Below are 22,040 nucleotides of genomic sequence, written 5' to 3'. Positions count from 1 at the left end.
TCGTGATAATACAACCCTCGCTCCGTCATGCGGAGACGTAATTGCATGTGACACCCACCCATACGTAGAACATGATCGTAGACAGAAGCTATATACAAAGGCATAGAACAGCACCATTGCTCGACCCGAACACGTAAATCTTCTTCTACATTGAGCTCCTATGAATAAGTCGCTTTCACTCGCGCCGAGAAGGAGGAGGAGGCAAATATACACATCGTATATACAACAAGAAATGCCGCAAGCTCAACATCACGCAGCATCTACGAGATTCCCTAAACCAGTCTCGCTTGTTTCGGAGGATTATTGTTGTTTGCCGTCGTAGTTTTCTTGGTCGGAGTGAGAACAGCCGCCTTCATTCTCATCGAAGCCCGAATGAGGAAGGGAGTTCGCGGGATTTTGTTCGGCGTGGAATCGTCGTCAGCTTTTCGTTTAATTGAGAATTTCGGCATCGGGGAGGCGTTCTCTTTCTCCATTTCGCTGACCAAGGAATCTACAGATCCGCCCTTGATGAGCGACTTCACGGGCACGGCGGGATACCGGACCGAGGCTCGGAAAAGGCCCTTCTTGATCGTATCCGGTGTGTCCGCAAGACCGAGGAGCTTTTCCGCTTTGGCTGCGATCGGAGTTTTCGGTGTTGCAGGTTGCTGTATCGACGGAGCCTTTTGTACCTGAAATGAAAGGATAGCTGTCGTTAGTTTCACTGGGCAGGGAGAGGTCTCAGCGGGGTGTTGTTCATAACTGTGGAATTCGGGAAGGAGAAAGATACACCGAGATATGCATCGCTAATGAGGGGAACTCCGAAACATCACTATTCGACGATTAGGTAGTTGTCATTTGTCCGTAACCTTCCCTTTTGATGCGGAAGTAAATTATCCGACTCCATCGGGGCGTGACGATACAACGAAGTTTCCCATAGTTTTTGAACTCGTCGCGTCAAAGGGTTGTTTGAGACCACAGAGCCGGGAGGACGATCGGTATCGCCCGCGTCATTTTGAGTAGAGTGACAGAAACAGCGAAAATGACATCGTAGAAGCAACCAACAAAAACGATGTCGGAGATCGGTCATGGGGCCTCAAACATCACGGTTTCTTGTCTGATCACATTATCGGTCCAGCGCCAACGTTCCCGGAGCGGGCCCGAAGTGAGACCAAACAGTATTTGTCGGAGAGTCAAAAAAAACGCGGAAGTCTTCTACTATCGGATATTTTTTTCCTCGCCTAAGTTGTCGTCAAAGGGACGACTAGCTTTGAGGCAAAGAGGCTTGCTGAGGTTATGATGATTCTTCACAGGGGACGGGCCGGAGAGGAGAAAAGGGGGGTTACTGACTGACTGACAAACTGAGCGAGTGAGCGAGCGACTGTCCTCATTCATTTGCACTCTGTAGACTCAGAAGAGGCGCCTTGCAACCTTCTGTTGCGAGAGGCTTCGAGGATGAAGTTCGTCGATCCATGTGATGAATAAATTCAGAATTTGTCATTCCGGTCCTGAGCCGACCCTGCTAGATGACATTCATGAGTCAAACAGCACATTAACATGTCCTCTCGATTGGCAGTGGGTCCGCGCTTGATGAATGACTGACATGATTTGCTAATTAGCTCCGAAACGAGTGGTGTTCATAGGTACAGCCGTTGTTGGTCTGCGACTCGGGAAACACCATCTGAATCTTTTGTCAGAGTAACCGATGGAGCGCGACGAGGCTCGAATAGAACGAAAAGGAGAACTCCTAGGGGAAATGGATTTCGCTTTGTCAATCTAGTGAGCACAAATATTCTAACGAGTTGAAGTCAGCAGCATAATTCGAAGCGCACCCCGGGCCAAACAGCCTCTGATTTTGTGATATGATAATGTGGGAGCTGTGGGCGTCCAAAATCAATGACACTAAGGATGACACATCCCCCTCCGTGTGGCTCCTCCTGTTCACGCTCCTCAACTTCTCCCCCAGCTGACAACTGGCCGAAACTCTGCTCGTCTTCCAAGAGACACCTACACCGACTACTGCTAACCCACCTCCCTCTTTGTGGCTGAGGCTGCGTAAACAAAGTGTTTCCTCACGACTCTCGATGCGGTCGCTTGAAAAATCGTTAGGTAACTTCGGAGGGTCGAGGATTTGCGCGGATGTCATATTTAAAACCTCGTCATGATCTCCGTCGAGCCATTTTCGTTTTAGTTAGTGAGTTGAGCGAATTTTCATCATTGATTTTGGCCGTTGCCTCCGGACAGCTCGCTGTGTCGGGGTCGATCGCAGAGAATATTTGATGACATTGCTTTAGATGGATACTCACTCTCTGTAGAAATAGTTTCTTCGTGGGTGTATCGGGCTGTTGGCTGACGTGAGCGTAGAGTCGAGCCAACTCTCGAGTCGTATAATCATCAATTTCTTCTTTGCTCTGTTCTCGGCGGATCGCGAAAGTTATGTGTGTTTTCATCACCTGTGAAGAGGTTTGTCACCGTTTAACAAAGGATGTGAAGTGATGACTTCATGATTTTCTACGAACACTAGTCATTCGAAAATACGCGGCGTCGAGATATGAAGCAAGTTTCGATCCGATGATGGGAAGCTTCGGTGTTGCCCAGAGCGCTATCACTTCTCATAATGGGGTTTCCGCGTCAAAAATTTTTTGCCCACCATCTGTCAGGTTTCGACGCGAGAAAGTCTCCGCTGTCCTTGAAGAAGCTTTATCGCGTTGAGAAAATGCCCCGAATTTCGGCGTCTCACACAAGGATGCGCCGAACCGTTGAGAATCCCAGCCCTTCCAGGCTTTCCTTCTCTCTGCTGATTATCTATTCTCGAAGATTGTGACTCCGTATCGATGATTCGGGCTCGGAATCGGCTCTTCAGCAAATTCAAGGCTTGCCAATCACCGTGCAATTTTCAGTTTTCTTTCCAGCGATGTGGCATTGGTATAATTTTCCCCGGTGTCAGGCAATATTTCACGGCTCGGACATGAATGAGATAAACGCTGCAGCGTTCATTTCCGAAGCCGTTGAGCGTATCGCGAATCCCAGACTTTGCTTTCGACAAATAATCTAATGATTACACATTTTCCGCATCCCAGACTCGATTAAACCTATGCAGACCGAAGTTCTCCTGATATGGTTCATTCATGCTGCACGAATTTCAGAAAATCACACACATAACATTCCCATCATCGTGAAGTATCGAGACAAGATCTTTCGGACACGGAGCACGAATTCTGTCGTCACGAGGGAACGTGATCAACGACCAGCTCGATCCAACGATGTGATCGTTCGGCAGTAGCCGGGCGGATCCCGGATTGATATATCAATGTCTCTCTCGATTGATTCGGGACAAATAGAGAGTCCCAATGCCCAAATGGATTATATATTCGGATCCACGGCGGAGAGCCGCTAATTCTGGTGTCCTCAGTAGAGCGGTTCGATTATCATGTGTCGACGAAGACGGCTGCTTTTTCAAGAAGTTTCGAAACCCTTGAGACTGGTCAGAGAGGTGTCGTAAGATCGTCTAGTCCGGGCCAAGAATTATCTCATGGGGGTATCGTCTTCTGAGAAGGCCTCATTCCGAGCCTCGCCGACGTAAGTCCAGGTGATTCCGCCTTCGATTCCGTCAATACCTGCCCCACTGATCGGACCGAATTCAACAAGCTGCAGATGTCTTCTGATGGGATCGTCATGCGACGGATGGACTCTCAGCGGCGAATTCGCGTGCCTGATCAGCCAGGTGGGCATCCGTAGGCGTAGATAGCCCGCGAGAGACGACATTCTCGATCTTGAGACCACCTCATCTGCGTCTTTGACAATAATCTGATTGACCCACGCGTCCCAAGTCCACCTTGTTTACGTCTGATTGATAAGATGCTCTTTCGTTCATTTTCGGTCGTATCGATGCGGAAGATCAACCCGTCGGCAGCTCATAGGCTAGTGCCTTAGTGAAGTTGTCTGAATCCGAAACTGACTGACAATGAGTGAGAATGCAGGATTCGGAAATCACCGTCGGGGCACCGGAGGCGGAGGACGGTGGTGGCCGCTGAGTGTCGTCGGGAAGCAAGCAACCGATTCAGGGCTGAGCGAGCAGATGAACCGACCGAGTGAACGGAGTTTCAGCTGTCCTGTCCACTCCGGCTCTGATCATTGTGTAATCAGTTTAAAGGACGGACAATCGCTCGGCTCACTTATGTGAGTCTCTTCTTGCCTCACCGCTCCACTTTCGGACCGGCGGGGTTTCATCTCCGCTACCCGGGCGAATCCATATCTTGTTCCAGAGGTTCGGTCCGAGTTCGATCGGAAGCCCCAGAGAAGTGTCGCTACGATAAAAAGTTGACTTGCCCGTCCATTTCGGACAGTCGTTTCCGTCTCGAGAAGCGTGCCGATGACAAAGCCGCTTTAGTGCCCATTATAAGATCATAACGCCGGACGAAGACAATTACGTCGAGACTCACACGCGACCCACAGCTGCAACCCTTTGAAGGAGCCCACGAGTTGGAGACAGAAACTGAGAAGCTCAAATGTTCAGCAGGGCAGGGTGGAAAACGGAGCCAGGTGTAACAATAAGAGCAGATGTCTGGTGACGCGGTGGCGGTGGTGAAGGCGGTCGTGGGATGGACTTTCGGTTCCCGTAAGCAAAGTCACCAAGCGAGGTGGATAACAAAACGGCGACGAATGGGGGCAGGCTGCATCCGTCGGAGAGCAGACGCTGAAACGCCCGTTGGACACCCATGCCGGACTAGGTTGAATCGCGCACCGAGTCGGTCAGCGAGCTAGCAAGCCGTGATCATCAGCAAGTTCAATGGATGTCGCGCTTCAATGCCGCACTTTGCAGACTGGGTACGTCGGTCGCTCGGTCGCGACGTTCGTTGTGCGCAGCGAGAAGAGGGCCCTCCGTACAGCCGCCCTTCAGCATTCTCCCGATGCGTTTGAATCTGGATCCGTGGCATTGCGGTAGGCTGGGAAGCCATCACGGAACTCAAGTTACAAGAAAAACACGCGGAAGAAGCTCCGATCGGTTCCCGCCCCGAGCTGGGGAGGGCTCTGACTCCGGTGGAAACACGTGAAAGGTCTAGCTTCGAGTTCTGGATGGGAATCTCACCGCTTGGTCGTCGGAGTCGTTCTCTTCTGTCCGAATGAAGGCGATCACGTCCTGTATGAGCTCCTCGGGCAGTTTGAATAATACTGGCTCCTGCTCAATAATGAAAGTCAGCAACTCCACCGCTGGGTGTTGGACTCTAGTGAAGAACTCCTCGGGCGACATCTGTAAAAGCAGAGGAAACATTGAATGTTTAACTTTAATTCTCTACTCCTCCCTCGTGAGCCGAGAAGACACCAGCAGAATATTTCGAATGAGCAGCCAGACGGACAGCTGAGTGACATGGGTGCACGCACGCCCTCAACATAAGAGAATCCAATGTGTTTCTCTTTTGCCATGATTCAACTTTGACGAGTGGCTGACAATCACGTCAATCATGCTCCGAGTCAGCCGCGTAGTACACAGCCGCCAACGAAGCATCTAGGGAACATAAAGTCTGGCTTTATACTTTCAGCTACGGAACAGAGCATTTTTTGCTACAAAGTGAGCTTATGGAGCACGAAAAGGCCCTCATCTTTAATTCATACCTACCTACTCTACCGCAAAGGTATTCAGTATCGAAACAAATCATGTGTACACAGCTTGGGAAGATCTCATCCAAGCCGAGAACTTCTGTACAAACTGACCGGGCTGCTCATTAGACGCGGCCGGTGCCCCATCGCGTGAGATTTGTACCGGCGCGCGGCGTACCAAATACACTGCGCCTTTCCGTCGGACTACGATTCCATACGGGAGGTTGGATTGGGCCAGGGGCAGTTGAGGGGTCAGCTGATGTGCGGAGAGCGTGATGGACTTTCCCCCAACGTACGATACGTATTTTCTGTACATCCTTGCTTCCATGACTGACTGTCCCGAATACCGGATCGAGCGTTTTCGACTAAAGCCAGGAGAAGTACCAAGTTTGTACTTGAGGTTCGCCCTCTGGCCGCTCCCGATAGAGGACTTTATGCTCAAATAATTGTGCATACGAACGAACACGTGCGGATTTACATAACGGTGATTTTTCGAGGAAAGTGAATTGTCCGAATGGTTTTATCGCGGTCATGGTGCGCTTGCTGCCAGAATTCCCATTCGGTCTCCGTAATTGTATTGACAACCTCTTCCGGTTCCAACGTACACATCGAGGAGATAGAATTCCGGACCGGGCGACGATACGTGACTCAAGCTTGATTCGAGCAAGATTATTTGGGCGTTCTGGAGGAACGTCACAAAGACTTCCTAATCGTTATTTATCATTACTATTATTTTTGCGACGATTGCTGTCAAAGCGTCGACTCGACTACAATAAGATAGAGCGAAGTTTGAAGAACTCAGTGGACGACCCGGAGGATCCCGAAGAGGAAGCTCAGAATTATCGGCTATTCTGTGTCCGCCAGAAACAAGACGAGACAGACGACGTAGACGATGGCCGTGATGTCTGTCTCCGCAAAGGATGTGCATCACCCGTCGGGCCGAATGTCACCGTGCACGTGCAGGGAGCGGATCCGTCCGGGGACTGGATTTGAGTGTAGTAGAGGAAACTGTCGTGTTCATATGCTGCTGACGCCGTCTAAAATCGCCGTTTGGCAGCGCTGGAGTTTTTTCATCTCTTTATCACTACGACAGATCCGGTTCGGATTAGCATGGAGCTCGCTGGCGCGCGAAAGGTTATTGGAATTAATGAGAGCGCACAAACTACTCTCTTCCTCGTCGGCCCCGAACTCCCTTCCAATCGATTGCATGTGGTTTGGACGCGGCAAAAATGAAACCGAAATCCTCAGCTCCGCAAACTCATCCTCCACTGACCCTGACGACAGAAATCGCAGCTGGCTTGCTGAAACCCGAGCAAGTCGACGATCTGCTGCTTCTCGAAGGCCTTGGGGTCACTTTGAAATATAGCTCGCTGGTCATCGGAGAGAAACTCCAAGTAGTCATCGACTTTGAGTAGTCGCAGCGATTTCGAGAGAGAAGCTCGTGATAAACGGGCTGTCCTCACGCTCCAGTATCAGCGCACAGGGCTGCAGAGATAACGGTTCAACGATGATGATGATAGTAATAATAATGATAATAAATATTGTCAGATCCCTCGGGGACGGATCCAAAAATTCACGGCAGTATCTAGAACTACGGTCGGTGGGGATGCTGGCCAATTGAACTGACCGAGCTCCGGTGGCCATGTTTCGCTTGCCGAATAATTCCAACATGGAGCTTTAAAAGCCAGAGTTTCTTCGGCGAACTTGAAGATCAGCCACTCCGAGAACGACAGATGCGCACCAGCGGAACCCGGGACCAGCGAGAAGAGACATGCCCCAGACTCGCACAACCACAACCCAATGATTTTCGACAAGCGACTCTCGAGGCGCACGCCACGGTTTCTTTTGGCGCCAGCGACTATTGCTCGCGCGAGCCGAACCGTCATTAAAGAAAAAGATCATACCCCATCGACGATCGAGCACCGAACGTTGGAGGAATCTGAAAACCTGTTCGTCACCAACGACGGGACTTCCTAATCATTTGAATTTCGCTCCGATTGGTTCGAAGCCCTTCGAATCGCTCGAACAATCCCCATCCTTCTTCTCTTTTTCCAAGCGTAATTCCAATACAAAGATTTTATTTTCATTCCGAGCGATGTCTCTGACTGCGATGGGGGTGGGAAGCATAGATCTCGTGAACGATAGCACCGAAGTTCCAACGATCGAAGCTCCGCCAGCGAAGACGCTGGTAGTCGTTGGCTTCGCGCTGTCGTTGAATCGGAGCCATATGCTCGCTCCGACTTTGCGCTGACTGGCTGCCCCTTAACGGATTCTAGCGCTTAGGAGAGAAAGCCTCCTCGAGCGGCCTCCGAGGCTGTTTTTGCCAATGTATACAATAATATATTGCCGCCAGCTCGCGAAGAACCGCTGTGAACCCGCTCGAAGATGGAGGAGGAGAGTTTCGTCGTCGTCGACGAGGCTGAGGCGTTTAAAGCTCTCCTCCACCACCCCAACTTCTGACCGAGTCGCACTGGTGCCCCAGCTTCGTTCGACGAGCCGAAGTTTCACGCCGGCTGCGTACCCGAAGAATTCCGAATCCAAAGCTCATGGGAGCAAAATTCGAACAGAGGTTTTTTGGTTGCCGATATCGAGTTCTTCCCAGAACCATGGCCCATTTCATGCTTGGATTTTTCAGAGGCATTTTCCAATCCGGCCAGCCCGATCGCGATGCTTCAGATTTCTGCATTTTCGAGAGAGCACATGAGCTCAAACGATTCTCTCAATTTACAAAATCGAATGACGATTGAGAATTAATCGAGCCGCTAAGGCTCCATACCACTCTGAGAAACACGGCAGACCCATTTCACTCCAGATCCGTGGCGTCTGTTTCGTACTCGAAATGAAACACATGGCCTGGAGAGACGGAGGAGCTCAATTTCAGATATTAGCAAGCACCAGCCCAGCACCGGTGCGGGGGCCACACCTTTTTTCCTGGATTTCCGGTGGAAATGCTCTGTCAGAAGATATAGACCGGAGCAGGGGTCTGCCAGCGTTTTCGTCGAAGCACAGTCGAGAGCTCGAGAAGATCACTGAGCTTTAATTGTCTAACAATAAGAGTTTCCTTCCCGCGTTTCGAGCAGAAAATGAAGACTCATATGAAAGCGATAAACCTTAAACTGCTCTGGCCGAAATCGAACAGCCTACCAAACTCGCGCGGAGTTCATGAGATTGTCACGACGTTCGCCAGGTCTTCGACACGATGAATTTTTCTAGAGCGAATCAACCATCATCATCAATGGCACCTTACGGACATAGACTTCAAAGAGGACTTTTGAAATACTCCTTGCGATGCGAGAGGTCTCCCATCTCTAGATGGGGCTCTTTTGATTTCGATCGATTGTTCCCGGCGAGACGCGGCGGAATCACTCGAAAAATTTCGAGTTACTCAACAAGTCGCTCGCGACTCAATGAGGAGAAACCCCGAGAGCTTCCCATTGAAGTGATCGGCAGGCCTAACCGCAGCCAGCTAACGGGTTCCATATGCTCAAAACGTAATCACGGTTCGTCGCACGGATAAGCGACTCCTTAGGAGCTATCGGGACCGATGCGAATACTCGCATGCGAGAGTTTAAACGTGCACTTCGGTTTCCGGAACAGGCTGCCTGTCACAGGCCAACGATCCGAACGGCGCGGCGGCGCATCTGTTCGAAATGTGTTGTCGTCTTTTCCCCGCCGAATACCTATATCCGGGGGATTCGGATGGCCGTAGAGCCCTCTGTCTTTCTTTCTATGGTCAGAAGCATGCTAGGATTCGGCGTAGGCATCACTCGGCGAAGTTCAACTGCCTCGGAAATCACTCTTGAAGGCCAGCTATTGAAATTAGGAACCCAATCTACGGATTCGATGATTGGCGAACGGAGAGTCTAAACCAGGAGCGCTCTGAATCGCTGACGGCGCGCGGCGGCACTTTCGCCACCGCCACAGCAACCACTGACTGCACCACTGGAGGCAGCAACATTCAAGCGGCAACATCCACCGTCGGCGCCGTGGCATCTCCTTACGCTCTCGAGAAGAATGACGGAAGAAATTTTTTCAACGGTTTTCTACACGGGCTCCTCTCTAGGCACAACAAACACAAGAAGCGCCGCCGGGCGCGGCGTCATCATGGTTTGTCGAGTCGTTTTGATGCTGTTTCCCTTCTGGATCGAACACACTGATCTTGGAGACGAATGTATGATGTACAAATGATGGAGATGGAGTTGCGCACCGCTCATGGAGATCTGTATGGAACCACCCCCACCAAAAACCAGGTTCAATCCGAAAAACAACTATCGAGTTCATTTCGGGTACTCACCGTTTTCGGACACATGATAACAGGGGCGAAGAGCTTGGCGAGACAGGTGGCATCCATCCGGTTTGTGTCTTTGTTGATAGCGACTTTGTGTAGGAGAGCTAGCAAAGGTTTCAACAGATGATAATTGTAGAGCGGTAACAGTTGAAACAGTAGTTGGACGCATTTGACGCGCTTCCTCAAAATTTCTTCTCTTATTGATGGTAGCGTCTTATCCCTCTGCAGCTCTGGAAGAAGATCGTGGATCGAACTCAGAACTCATTTATACGACGGAACTCAGCGACGCTCGATCGAGCCACGAGAGTTCTAAAAAATCCACCGGGACGGTCTCGACTGTTCATATGTGTTCGATGTCGGTGCCAAGACTGACTGTGGCGGTTCAGGATCCGGGTCCCAAAGACGCTGCCGACATCGGCGATTGAGCTTCTCTCAGGGCAGTTAGGCTGTTGGTGATGTTCCACTGGCGGAGTCATTTAAACATGTGTTCGGTTCCGAATCCTTTTGGTTGCCGTTACCGGTGTGGCATGTGGCCGTAGGGAGGCCACTCGGTTCGCGTGTCCATCACATTCCCCCGCCAACACCAGCGCCTACCACAATAGGCATAACATATGCGAACTGCCGCGTGGCCGAAACAGCGACGGAATGGTGATTCGATTAATTTACTCTATTGTGTGTGAGGAGGGGTGGCGAGGAAAAGTCGGATAAAACCAATTTTCTCAATGGAATAACGAGTAATGATGATCTGATCGGACCCCCGAGCGAGATCGATTCATGTCTGTCGTTGAGCGTAGACTCGTAGATGTTTTCGGTCAGACGTGTCTCGTCCCTTCAATTCGCACCGGGATCGAATTGACCCGCTCAATCGTTCGTGATGTGGACCTCGGGACAGCGTCGCTGACGATCGAGGTCTGAGTCCTCGCTTCAGCTGCGAGAGAGTAACCATCGTACACCCAGTGCAGTGTTGGTGAAAAGAGCCGCGAATCTCAGTCCGCCCTAGTGAAGCGAGGCTGAATCGCTCGCTCGAAGCGGTGAGGTGAGTCTGCCGAATCGGCTATGACTTGCGTGTGAAGCATCGTTAGGCTGACTTCGCACTTGCATTCGACGCGTACCATCGAATCATCATACAGACCAAGCGATAGAATCTCAATTTTCGAACAAATATGTGTTCGGGCAGTACCTCTTCCCCTCAACGCAACATCCTGTCGGTCAGTGCTTCGGCGATAATTTGTCGGTGGAAGTCCGGTTGTTCCACTTCACTTGAGTTGAACGTCAAGTCGAACTTTTCAATTCTACATAGATGTCGGGACGACGCGTCATTCTCTACTGTCTGGTTGTGAGTTCCATTCAGAATTGAAATCTCTTCTCGACAAATCGTTCGATGCGTGTCCCGGTAGCGCTATCTGAACGGTTTCATCTTCAACGCATGACTTCGTCTTTAATAACTTACCGACAACTTTCATAAATGGTTGAAAAAGTGCTTGAGTCAAGAGCGGCTCCTCCATTTCGTTGAGATAGCTTTTCAATACCGAGGCACAATCGTGCACACTGAAGTCTCCTTGGTGGAGATCCACGATCTCTCCGGCGCATAACAGAGCTCGGAGTTCCGACTGGCGGGTTACGCTGCCGGTTTTTCTGAAGAGACCTTCTTCTTGACAATCTGCAAAGGAATCGATAGCGTAAACGAGGCGCTAAGAAATAGGCTTTCGATTGTAGAAGCGTTCACCGATGTGGGGTTTCCCCTTTCGGCGGCTAAGAAATTATCGGATCAAGCATGAATTGTAACCGAGAGAGCGTTTTGCGCCGACCAACAGCTGTGATTTCGATGGATGTCAATCCAAAGTAGAATCGCCGCTCAAGGGGTTCGTCGCTGAAACTTGATCATGAGACAAAAACAATTTTCGAGCCATAACAGCTCTTGCTTGAGTCCAGCGAGAGGAAAAAATCTTCAGAGTGTTCACGGGCTGTTTGCTGGCTTCTTGGAAGCGCGTCACAACATTGCAACTTTTATGCTCGATGTCAATCGAAGCTGTCAAAGAAGTCAGCTCTCACAAATTGATTCAGAGAAATTCGCTCGCTAAAGACTTCATCGGTGAGTAGCGAGTGGAAAATTCTTCAAGAGACCGACGAGTCACTTCGCCCCAAACAAACGATCATCAACGAAAATAAAGTCGTCGCCGATTCGAATGCTCGAGTCCGCCGCCGTTCATGTTCATGATGCCGTTCCTCGTGACCTGGATGATCCACGTTTTCAACGTTTTCTTATTTCAACTCGAGGCTCGAGCCAGAGAACGCTCGGAACGAATTTGAAAATTCCGATGCAGAAACCTTTCGTCATAAACGATACGCAGCTCATCTCCGTCTGTAGCTACGACTCGTGGTCTGTGTCTCATGCACAGCCCGAAGCCAACATTGTAGTCGGCATGGGACGATGCGTAATCCTTCAGGTGGCAAAAGATCATCGCTTGAATGCCTGGGAGAATTTCAAAAATTGCAACCAGTGGATTAGAGAGACGAGCAGAACCAGCAACAGCGGAGAGTATATTCAATGTATCAGAACTTGTAATCCCTCCGCTCATGATCATGACAACGACAACGACGATGATCATCATGAGAGATATAGGCATTCGAACATTGGCTCTCTGGTTGGGCTCGAGGCTCTTGTTTTTTACGTCGACTCCCATATTAGCAACGGACCATGAAATGCCCTAAGCCCTGGACTTTAGGAATCCATCGATGTCAAGTAAAAAATAAAGCGTACGATGAGCGCTGCTGGTCATTTCATTCGGATAGCGTGTCCCCGAAGGTACTGAAGATTTCGGGGACACGCCCTCGGGGAATCCGTGGAGAAATCTTGCTCGTATCAAATCTGCTCAGTCTTCCGTGGCTCGAGCCCTAGAGCGTCTCTCGCTTCAGCGAGAGAACCTCGAAGGCGGTGCTCTGAAGTCTCACACAAAAATCCTTCAACGAACCCTTTACATAAGTTGATTAGAATAAATGAGTTCCTCGCTCTCTACCCCTTTCGCTTCTGCCGAGAGGAGGAGTTCCTCGTTCTCAGAGAACGAGGAGGTGCTTGCGGTTCGCCAAACCACCACCGCACTCTAGCCGGGCGACTTTACATTGCAAATTGCTCCAAGGAGGAAGTTAAGCAAGCCGGCGAGCCAGCTTCTAGCAAGCTATCCAAGGGATGCTTTCAGACATCCGTTGAAGAGCGGCCAACAGCATCGGTTCTGTTTCTGCCAGCGTGTAGATCTAGATCCTGAGAATTTTGTTCTGAAGAGCGGTGTCGTAAGGCCAACACGAGCTCCGTTCTCAGGTGAAGTTATCCAAGCGCTCAGGCTTCGTAGTTCACAGGTGTGAGAGGCTTCACCTCCCAGAACTTGCCAACGAGACTACCTTGTCTTTCGGACGAGATGAGCCCGCGGCAAGTTTACAACCAACGCCGCGTCCCAAGCGTCGCTGATCTCATGTAGTATGTATATTTTCGGTTCTCATCTTCTCGGCCGAACGAAGCCTTTATCTGGCCCGACTACGGAATGTTGTACGGCATCACCAGAGAGCAATTTTAATGAAACGATTGAACTTACTCTGGTCGATCATGAGGTAATCTATCAGCTGCGAGACTTGTGCTATTCCCTCGGTGGTGAGAGGCGATCCCCATGCAACTGAAAATAAATAAGCAGAAAGTACTTTAGTCACACGGCGACAGCTAACTCTGAATTTGCGATGTGATACAGACGGCGTGTCAGACAACCGGTGACTACTAAATGGGCCGATGAATCATTTCTGAAAAAAATAATAGCCGAGCAAAATTGATCCGTCAATAATTCTCCACCGTTCGAGTGCCGCTCGTCCATTCGAAGCATATGGACAATTACGGGGATGGCTCCCGGCAGTAACGCCATCGGCGGCTTCTGTAGCCGCAGATCATCGGAGCCATTTAACGGACATCGGTTCTTATTCTTCATTCGGTGGGACCGTTGTACTGAGTCGTGGGAAGAACGACGGCATGACCACGACGGAGACGGCCAACCACCGGAGCCGATACGGTTCGGGCAGAAGAAAGATTGAAAGATCTTCATTGGAATGCAATAAACATCTCAGTCAGAATCGACGACACTTTAAGCCGTTCTTTGAAGGATCGCCGTGATAACGACACCTGGCCTTCTTTCTTCGGTGGTGTCGTCGTAGGCGAAGAGCCATGAATGGCCGTTGCGAGCGATCGGAAGCGCCAGCTTCTTCGACCAGAGCTCTCCGAACGCGCAGAATGTGCATACCCCCAACGAGCCCGGGCTCACTCCTCCGAGAAATCGATTCCCCGACTCTTGAATGCTAGGCTATTTCGAGTTTCCGGATCGTTGGATAAACGAAGGTGGCGGCGGGAAGTCAGGTGCGCCGGTGAAGGCGCGCGAGCCGGCGAGAGTTTCCGGCGCCCTCATGAGACACCTGTCGTAGGCGGCCGTCCGGAAGCATATAGCAATTTCGAGCGAGCAAGGAAGCGGTCATCTTCGATACGCGCTGCGGACCTTTAAATGAGGATAAAACAATCTTCGACAGAGAGAGACTCAGACTCGGTACGATAGGAAGTCGATCATTATCGTTGACTCGAATTTCTTGATCTACATTCTGCGAAGGTGGACTTCGGCTCCGGAGACGGTCGCGTCCGGTCGGAAGTGATGCGATCCGGTTCTCCTCAAGACAGCCTGAACGGTGCGACACATAAACGGTCGGAGTATTCTAATGAAGCTCAGCTACAGAGCTCCACTCGCGGGCGTGAAAGAAGAAACGGATTCTCATCGTTCTCCTGCACAAAAGATCCCGTCACAGAGACCACCTACAATTCGGCGGAAGAGTCATATCTTCTCGGAGATCTTCACTCGGCGAGTGTCATCAATGGAATGGAAGGACAATCGGAGACGTCTTCCCCGAGAGAACGAGATGAAAAGAAGTGGATTACCCACCATATTCTTTTCTAGTGTTCCGAGCTCAGTCCCGAAGCTTGAACTTGAGATATGTATATCAATTGTGGAGCAAAAAGCGGTCTTTGGACATGGCCGACTAGTACGGCGCGGCGCCGGTTACAGCCGCAAAGATTTCGTTGACGTTTATCGATCGAAATGAAACCCTAGGAGCCGTATATCACCGGCGTAAATGGAGACGTCAACGGGCACCTGCCAGTCGCGAGCCACTCCAAGCAGCTGTCTATCAGAGTCTCCTAGTACAGCCGAAACCATCGCGAAACCGTAGGAAAAAGGCTTCATATGCGGGACTCTCGCATATTTGGATCCCATAGAAGCGGGTCGACTGTTCGTCCCAGGTAGCGATCTAGCTTTCGTCCGCCATAAATATCCCGCCTGATCGGGCTCGACTGACGTAAACCAGTCCCTGCTAGTAAAATCAGCTGTGGGACCGCAGGGGAGCCGGAGGATTGTTTTCGAGTAGAAAGCGAGAAAGTCATAATAGTGCATCGTGGCAGGTACAGAAGTCGGCAGCGCGGGACACGCAAAAAAGCACGAAAATTCGTGTATCGTAAATTTGTAGTTCGGACTTGGCGTCTTAATTCCGGCTGTTTTCGCTGAACGAACACTGTCGCATACTAAATCAGGCTGAATTCTGCTCGAGTTTACAACCTTCGCTGAGAGAAAAGGCCGCACTTGATGTGAGCAGCGAAATTCTGCGCGATTTTTTTCCGAGGCTCGGGGAAAACCAACTCGTTTTGATACCACGCAGGTGGTGACGAGGAGATGGATCGGACAGACAAGAGGGTTTTGGACGACTTTCAAAATGGTTAAAGCGCTCCGTTCTGGACCCTCCGCTGCCGTATCGATGCGAATAACACGGGCGACACCGTCAAAAGGAACACCGCGACGAATCACGGTGATCGAGATCTCGAACACCCAAAGCGGTTGTCCAGATCAAAAATTGCTCCCTAAACATCGCCACGAATATTCGTCCACGAAATCAGAGTCTCTACGAAGGCACTCATATTCCGAGAGAATACCTGTCACGGGTACCCGGATTCCGAATACCCACCAGAAGCGCTTCAGCACCAGCCACACATCGGTCACATCAACACAAAGTCGCCTGAGCCCCCGATTAGAGCGGGCCAGACGCGGTGGAATGGAACAATCGAGTAAAAACAATACCTCGTGCATCAGCAGGCTTTAGAAACCAAAACAGGTTGAAGAGCTTAAGTCAGACTCCGGCGTAACCGTCTCGCGGAAGTGTCCTCTCACCAGCGATTTCCGGTTTCTCGCTATTCACAAAGGATGATTTTTTCTCGACAAAACTTTTGACTCGATCACGAATTGCTTCAACATATGCCTCAGTCAGTCAGCGACGAGGACCCTACACGAATTCCGGTTTCAACGAGGTGTGTGGCAGAATTTTTTCTCCGACAAATGCGCTCAAATTGCTTGCGCGACAAGTTCATGTCTGGCTTAAGTACCAAACCGTCGGTCATCCCCTAGTTTCCAAGATCACCGGCTCGCGATTCTTGAGCCGTCATCACATAGCGAATCATCAGGAAGCATCAATATCAGTTTTCCCGGAGACATTGCCGCAATGTTCGAAACATATTGACACAATATAATGATGGTGATGGCAAATGAATATATGCTCCCTCGCCTCTACGGTAACTTCCGCCGCTCCGAGCTCGCGGAGGACCGGTTTTACCCACGCTTGTTTGTAGGAGCCAATGCTCGAATCGGGTGTCGGTATCCAATCCGGGCGGATTTCGATCCGTGCCTCGACAGGATCGCCGAGGACAGCGGTCCACTGGGGCTCGGATGGGTGCGCTTCCCTGCTTGAACGAGTTTTTCCCCCAGTTGACGAAGTCCATTGCAATCGTAGACAATCTATCGATAGATGAAAGATCGTCTCTCGACACAGTGGTGTGGTCGATGGATCCGAGTGAGCAGACTCGCTCGCCTGCTCGCCAGACAGATCGTAAGTGACTGACTGAGTAGGCCTCACTCAGCAACTCAGATTCCAGCGAAGCGTGATAGAGTTGCCAGTAAACACAGAAGGCAGAACCGAGAACGCTCAAACCACTGCCTAAAGTGTCGCGGTCGCAGAACTGTGGGAATATCGCACCGATTCTGACGAATATTCGTAATCTTAAACAGAGCCCAAACGAGAATATTTTCTTAATCAGCCGAAAAACCGGATTTTTGATGAGCCTAATCATTTCTCGGGTTGAGTCCCGAATTTTTCTAAGGCTCTGTTCGGCATTCGGATTCATTCAGCAGCGGCATTGCATCTCAGACTCCTCTCGAGTGTTGACAAGTAGTCTGGAGAGAGTTTAACGGCGTTTTCAATAAACTACCGGTTCGGTGAAGCGCTCCTTTGATCGAAGAGTGCTGGTGCTCATTGTAAACAAATCCCGAGTCCAACGGACGCGATAGGCTTTCGTAATTCCACTCACTCGAATACAGCGATTGGATTGGATGCTCTCGGGACTATTACACGGGTCCGGTATACAAGAATTAACCAACAGCCTGCACGATCCGCGTTATTCGAGTTGCCTGACAAGACGCTATCGGAGCCATCGAAACTTGATCTCCTCACAGCGGGTGCCTGTATCGGCTTGTAAGCCGCCCCCAAATCGTAAATACATTACTCCCAGTGCGGTCATTAGTATTCGAATTGGTCCATCTGGTTCACGCAGAGATCACCTCCACCATCACCATGGTGTCGGCGGCCGCACTTCAATCTCTCCCTGAATGATAAACTGGCCAGCGAGCTGGCTGGCTGGCTGCTTCGCGACTTGGCTGGCTGGCTGCTTGACTGGGGACGGCTGCGTTCACCCGTTGCGTTTTTGCAATCGTAACCAACCAGTAGTTCTGGTGAAGCAACGGACCCCTCGTTCCTTTTTGATCAGCTGTTCATCTGTCGGGGGACGACATTTCATCGGCGACGATGACGAGTGAGTTTCATTGCTGCTCACTCCGTTCGTCTGCTTCACGCGCTTCACTCAAAGAGACAGATTTCATAATTTTTCAAAGAGCCCCGTCGACGATGAAAAGCGATCGAATGGACACGTTCGATAGAACCGCCTGAAGTTGATTCAGATTGGAAGAGACACCCGTTGGAAGGCGAGAACTTCCCTCTAGAGTTCGCGGCACGCGACCGAATCCCTCGCTCTCGTGATAAAGAGACGAGAGTCCCGAGCTCATAGACCCAGGGATAAACGAGCGAACGGATAACCATGTATCGAGTGATTCGAACGCAGCCCTCCTACCAGCTGCCTACCCAGATCGGAGTTTAAAAATTCCGTGTACTCTGTCAAAGCCGATATTTGGCCTGCATCACGCCCGCATCGCGAAGCTCTCGGCAGTGGACTGGAACTACAAACAGCCGTAGGTCCAAGTTCAAACCCCTATGCCGATGAACGACCGTAATGAGCCACAGCGTGATCGATCACGTGCCCTACTAATAAGAACGGATCAAGGTCCACTAGACTAGACGACAGGCAAGGATTCAAATTGTGACCCGGTCGCGCGCCGAGCACCAAACGAACACCTCTCACATTATCCGAAGTTGTCGGAAGTCCCAAATTATGGACCAGGTTAGTCTGTCACCGGTTCAGCCAGTCAGTCTTTCTGATGATTTCGAGCTGTCAGTAAGTCTGTGAGAGGTAGGTAACGAAAAGAGATCCGTCGATGGTCTGAATTACCGGCGAGAGAACTCCAGGAAATGCTCGGGCTGTACTCCATCGCGATATAGTAGTGAGCGCGATTGCGATCAGATAATCCTGATAGATTGAAGCCGATGAAATCATCACGCTCCGTGCGACCCCCACACGCATCCCCTGACCTGCCAGAAATCGAAACCGATGCGAAATTCAGATAGATACTCTGCGATGGAAGACCTGAGCTGCCTGAGCCTGGGGTCGGAAAAAAGGGCTGGTGCAGCCTTCAGTTGCGGAACTGACATAATTTCGATCCTTGCGAGCTGACTATGCGGGAAAAAAACTTGATGCTCACGAGAAAGAGAAAGGTATCCCTAACCAGGGGGCCGAGTCAATCCGGGTATCTCAACCCACGCCGATCGGAGTCCGCTCCGAGAGTCGAGGCAGAACATGCGATTCGGACGCACTCCGAGATTCAGTTCTCGAGGCATAACTAATGTACAACCAGAGCTCAGTGGACTCTGGTAGCTCGACTACAAATCGTCATCCGCCTGCTCTGCTTGGTGGGCTCGAAATTCGATGCGAATGTTTTCGATTAATCACTACATCCGATCAATCGGATGGAGAAAACACAAGAACCGGTCGGCCACAAGGCAACTCCCGATCGGCCAGGCGCTTCAACATTCACCTCGATCGAACAACGGCAGCCATGGACTCCATGAGGACGACACGGTCCGAGCATCGAACTTCCTCCGAGCTCCCCAACCAGAGTTTTTCTCCTCTGCACGCTTTTGTCGCGGTCATAAATCCTCTTTGCTCAGTTTTTTTCAAGCCGCAAGTGAGAGTTCAATCTCAAATGGCACATCGCAGATGCCTGGTCAGTGTCTAAGCAAGCGTCTGTTTACCTCGCTGATTGATCGCTCTCCCTAAATAATGAAAATGACTTTCAATTAACGGAGATGCGACTGGTAGCTTCAATTTTCGTTATTTTCACCTTCATCGCCTAAACCTCACCGTCAAGCCATGGGAAATAGTCCAATATTTCACGAGGCAGCTGCATCGGATAACTGGAGTCGACGCGAAGTTCGGGTGACAGCAAATTAATTCTCGACCACGCCTCGGGAGTCGATGTAGAGTTAAGGTCCTCCTCCGCTATCGAGAGGGTTGCTCCAAATTGTACAACAGTGTGGGTGTATGTCTCCTTGTCTCCCGAAAGAAAATTCAAAAGCACGGATCGAAATCGCTCTCTCTCCCCTAGGGTGTACAGGATGGCTCAATCTTCGAGAAAGTTGAGCACGATTTCGTCTCGCTGGATCACTGGCTTCGACTAGGGCTGCTCACTTCAGGAATGGCGCTTCCGAACATATCGAACCTGAATGAAGTCTCTCGACGACTGCTCCGACTGGGCTTTCATGGGTTTTCAAATGGCAACCACTAAGTAAGCGGTGAAGGTCGAGCCTGATGCAGTATGATTTTCAATTTTATCCGCCGCCAGCTCCGAATGAGCTGAAGGGACCAGAGACCAGACCGAATGAACCCGCCCGGTGAGTTGGTCGGCCTTTCTCTCTCGGATTTCTTTGAAAATCGTACAAAATCTGGATTAAAATTAATGAGGTGGGGTTGTAGAGTAGGACTCCATGTGCGGAGCCAAAACACCCGGATTTGATTTTTAGTCAGGCAACTTTTGCCGGTCGATGCTCTCGGTGACTGAGATCAGTATTCTCGACATCGTCGCTGATTCCATCGATTGCTACCCGAAACAGTCCGCTTGACCGATCCCAACGGGTCGTGTTGTGTATCCGCTTAATACTCGACGAGTAAGATGAGCCTTCACTGGTGGGCTCGATATATCGAGCACGGGCCATATCATAAAATGAGTTTGTTGATCCTGCGTTATTCGTAAGTCGTCGGCATGGCCATGGAAATTTACACGCTGCTGTCCTCCTACTTTCGGTTGTTTGTACCCTCGTCGCTGCTCATCTCTCTTCTTGCATTTTACACGAACATGAGCCTCGTCATTGAAGACTGGCTTCTGACATAGGCTACTCTCCGTGTAGCAAAAACAGCTGCTCATGGATTACCGGCAGCCAGCCAATGAGACAGCCGACGAGCGTAACTATCCACTCTGTCCGGAGAGCCCACCGGACAATGCATGCACATCCACCAAGACAATACGAGCTCTTCTGAACTCGGTGCGTCCTTTCTAAGGCCTATCTAGTGGGTTCGGTTTCCGATAGAAGCGTTTGTCCGAAATATATTTCGGAGACGACGCTCGGAGAATTACGTTGGAGGCTTGGAGCAAAGAGTTGTTCCCATGTAAACACCAGTGTCACTCTCAATGGAGGAATACTTGTTGTGCCGATGTTCCGTCGGAGCTAATCTTCTGTGCTTTCTCCCCTCACAGAGCTGATGAATTAGCTTTGGCTTCCAAAAACAGCGCCAAAATACATCTCCAAGACAAACTAGCGAAACTTGAAGAGCAACTTTAATCTCCTTACTGAGCAGCGCTTCTCGTGCCGCACGTTTAATTACAAGCTTCGCCTGTGAGTTTCGTTGGTCTCCCCGTAGCCGTCCGATGCAGAAGCTGAACCGCCTCACGACCTTTGATCGAGGGTTCGTTCTCACCGGCCTACACAGTGATAGCGGACTAAGAACGAGTCAGTTCTCACTATTATTTTCGCCTGTGCGGAAACGGTTGGCACGGGCATCTTCCCAGGCAGCGCGCGACGTATCCTTCGTCATATTCGGATTCTGGTGCCTATGAGGATACTCGACTTCCCCAATCCGAGCTTTTCGACTAGTGAGTGAATAGGAAAGTATCCGAAAATGGACCTCTCGCTAGATTCGAGAGAGTCCGCGAGTTCTTTGTGGGTATAGAACTCTCTTCAAGGCTCTTCGAGCGACAGGAAGACACCGGAGTTAGCAAAAATGTGTTATCGAATGAAAGATGTATTGGTTGTCAAAGCTCTTGATGAATGGTTTGTCTGCCTCTCTCACTGACTGGGGACTACTCCCATAACAGACCGTTGCACGCAAAAAAAATAGAAGACTTAACCACTAACAGAATCAGTGGTCAAGGAAGCTTCTATCCAGCGGCGGACTCAGCTCGATTTCTCTCTGGCTCCGAGCGTCAGTCCGAGCCGCCGGTGTAAACACTCCGCGATGATCGATGACAGTCCGACAGCGAGTCCGGCGAGTGACCCTCGGAGCTTAGAGATTTCGCCTCCTCCCCCTCCACATTCGTGATCATACCTTTAGTATCTTTGCCTTTTTAGCGGGGGACAGGTGAATCTGGTTTCTTTGAAGTAGTCAGTATCCAGCAGAGGAGCGAACTCATCGGTTGGAAGATCCAGAACAAAACTCAGATGCATTCGCACATAGTCCAAATAGGTTTGATGGTTCTGGTATTTGAACAGAGTGAGGATTTCAGTTTTATCTGAGCTGGGGAGCTCGACCAAGTGTCGCAGTCTCTTCACAGACATGCTTTGGCGTTTGGGAACCTGTCTCTGCTAAGGTACGGACTTGAAGAACTCAAACAAGGAACGG

General features: G+C 50.5%; 1 protein-coding gene across 1 annotated transcript; it reads right to left on the bottom strand.

The window, feature by feature from the left end:
- Window positions 1-272: 272 nt before the first annotated feature.
- On the bottom strand, window positions 273-21,976 carry RhoGAP54D (Rho GTPase activating protein at 54D). The gene is given in 8 exon segments (XM_003740814.2): window positions 273-668; window positions 2,283-2,429; window positions 5,066-5,227; window positions 9,869-10,092; window positions 11,313-11,522; window positions 13,450-13,527; window positions 21,747-21,765; window positions 21,767-21,976. Coding segments are annotated over 8 exon segments (1,446 nt in total).
- Between the last annotated feature and the right edge of the window lie 64 nt (window positions 21,977-22,040).

This window comes from Galendromus occidentalis, unplaced genomic scaffold (assembly GCF_000255335.2).
Source record: "Galendromus occidentalis unplaced genomic scaffold, Mocc_1.1 scf7180000077086, whole genome shotgun sequence".
Classification (NCBI taxonomy): Eukaryota; Metazoa; Arthropoda; class Arachnida; order Mesostigmata; family Phytoseiidae; genus Galendromus; species Galendromus occidentalis.
Note: the sequence above shows the minus strand (reverse complement) of the source record. Positions and strands in the feature narration are given on the sequence as shown.